The sequence below is a fragment of the Cynara cardunculus genome, assembly GCF_001531365.2.
Source record: "Cynara cardunculus var. scolymus isolate 2C chromosome LG 6, CcrdV1, whole genome shotgun sequence".
NCBI lineage: Eukaryota > Viridiplantae > Streptophyta > Magnoliopsida > Asterales > Asteraceae > Cynara > Cynara cardunculus.
The window spans coordinates 3,471,313-3,473,559 of NC_037533.1; the positions used below are offsets into that span (position 1 = coordinate 3,471,313).

At 37.9% G+C, this 2,247-nt stretch overlaps 1 protein-coding gene across 1 annotated transcript in view; it reads right to left on the bottom strand.

The window, feature by feature from the left end:
- Positions 1-1,593, bottom strand: part of LOC112514765 — a 5,719-nt gene extending 4,126 nt beyond the window's left edge. Inside the window, exons 1-4 of the mRNA XM_025121366.1 lie at positions 1,231-1,593; positions 1,077-1,158; positions 917-987; positions 85-835 (exon numbers count right to left, since the gene is read on the bottom strand). Of these exons, the coding sequence (XP_024977134.1) occupies positions 85-835; positions 917-987; positions 1,077-1,158; positions 1,231-1,593 (1,267 nt within the window). The remainder of the gene's footprint in view (positions 1-84; positions 836-916; positions 988-1,076; positions 1,159-1,230) is intronic.
- Between the last annotated feature and the right edge of the window lie 654 nt (positions 1,594-2,247).

Sequence of the window (2,247 nt, forward strand, 5' to 3'; positions counted from 1 at the left end):
GATACATCGGATATGAGTTATCTGTCTGCACCGTCTTGTCGTTGAATTGCTGAGGATATCTAAAACGACATTTTCTCGGCTCACCTTCCATACAAGGGCTAGGCGGTCGTAAATGGCCGCAAAGACCATGCATCATGTGCTTTATCACCAGCTCGTGCATTTCAGGATACTTTGTCGGGTCCGGGATTTCAGCACAAACTATCTTGTCATAATGGTCTGGGTTTGTAATCTTGTGTTCCGGTTTCATTATCATGAGGATATGTGCATGTGGCAAACCACGTTTTTGAAACTCGATGACATAAACATATGCCCCAACCTCGCTGAGGATGTGCTTCTTGAAGAGTTGATTTTTAAGATCCTCTAATTTGGCACGAAAAACTCTTGCAACAAGGTCCGGCCTATCTTGCGCGGTTTGACCAGGCAATAACTCTTTAAGGATTTCAGGCCACTTCGGATTACACGTCATGGTAAGGAATATATCGGGCTTCCCATCATCTTGAACTAAAGTCATAACATCCATAAATATTCTTCGCATATCACGTGGACCTCCGATAAAACTTGCAGGAAGCACAACCCGTTGTCTAATTCTACTTGGTTGAACCTCACCGGCATTGACGCAATCCACAACACCTTGATATAAGTCTGATCTTATCTTTGTTTGATTCCTTTCAATAAAAGACAAACGTGTAGTCTCTATCTTGATGTACATATCTACCACGAACTGTTGAAATAATCTTCCGCCTAATAGAATGACGTTATTACTCGACCGAATCTGGAACTTGTAACAATAATAATCTCGCATTGTTACAGTTTTCCTACCCCTTCCTGAGCTAACCTTTGCATAGTATCGAATTTGAATCATATAGATTAATAAATGAGTGAATAAGGTAATAAATATATGTGACAATGTTCATACCTTCATGATCCTCATCGAAGATTTCGTTGTCATTAACAATTTCATCAATGCACACCCCATGTCTGGGTATTCTAGCATGCCATCCAGACTCACCGTTGGGAAAAAAACAAAGGATAAGACAAATGATCATAGCAACCATAGTAATGTTCAATTTTTTTACTGTAGTCAGACCTTCCATACACAACAATACTTCTCTTGTATGCAGTGATATTGTCATTGCCTTCCACCCAAATACCAACAACCTGTAGAATGTTAGAATTTGCTTCAATATCATGCATATGATACATTTATTATAAATGAGATAAAATAAGTACTTGTATTTCAACCTCAGATGTGGTTGGTCGGTTGTACACCCTCTGGTCAAGTTCCACAGAAGCATTCAAAGTGACTCTATAATTATCGAGTGGTCCTAGCTCAGCAAGGCTTCGAAATGTTCTCACATATGGGTTTATAGAAAGAACACGAGTCAACATTTCAATGACGTTTCTATCAAGATTTGGCCATTGTAGTCTATGCGAAAGCTCAGATTCGGCATCATAAAAATAAAGTTGTAAGTACCAAGGATGTCCATCCCTCGGAACTAACTGATCGATTCTATGATATATTCCCCCTTGAGCACGAAACGTATATACTCCAGATGTCATATTGCTCGCTGTACTATCCAAAGTTACCCCCATTGACGTGAAGGAAAAGTTTGTGTTGTATGCACGAATATTGTGCCTAAACATTTCGCCTAACTTTGATTGTGTTGTAAATAAATTGTATAATTCTTCTGGAATGGGTGAGTATGCCAACTTTGTCTTCCCACTCATGCAACAAAAGGAAGGGAATTCAAAGTCGAACCGCTTTGCTCCACAATGTTCACATGCATTTTGTTCCTTCAACACACGATGTTGTTTAGGGACACCATCATAAACAAAATTGTATGGATCCTCCTGTTGGATCTCAACATTTCTATTATTTTCCTTGTTTCGTTGATAATAGTTTCGGTTAGTAATTCTTCTCCTTTGAACGCCTAAGAAAGATATTTGGATACGACAAATAAATATTATTATTATAAAGAACTACGAAAGTCGAGTTAAAAAAGATCGAGTTTGAAAAAATATATTAACTCATCGATTCTTGATTAACAGCTTCGTCAAAAAGAGGTAGCAATCTTCCATGCCTATTTATAATGCCTATGGAAAAAAAACATGTCAATGAGTCTAAAGTTTATATGAACACTAAAGTTTCTAAAGTGTGGATAACCGGATGGTATTTACCATTGACATTTCGTTCATAATAGTTTCGATTAACAATTCTTCTCCTTTGTGCAAAAGTTAGTGTGCTGG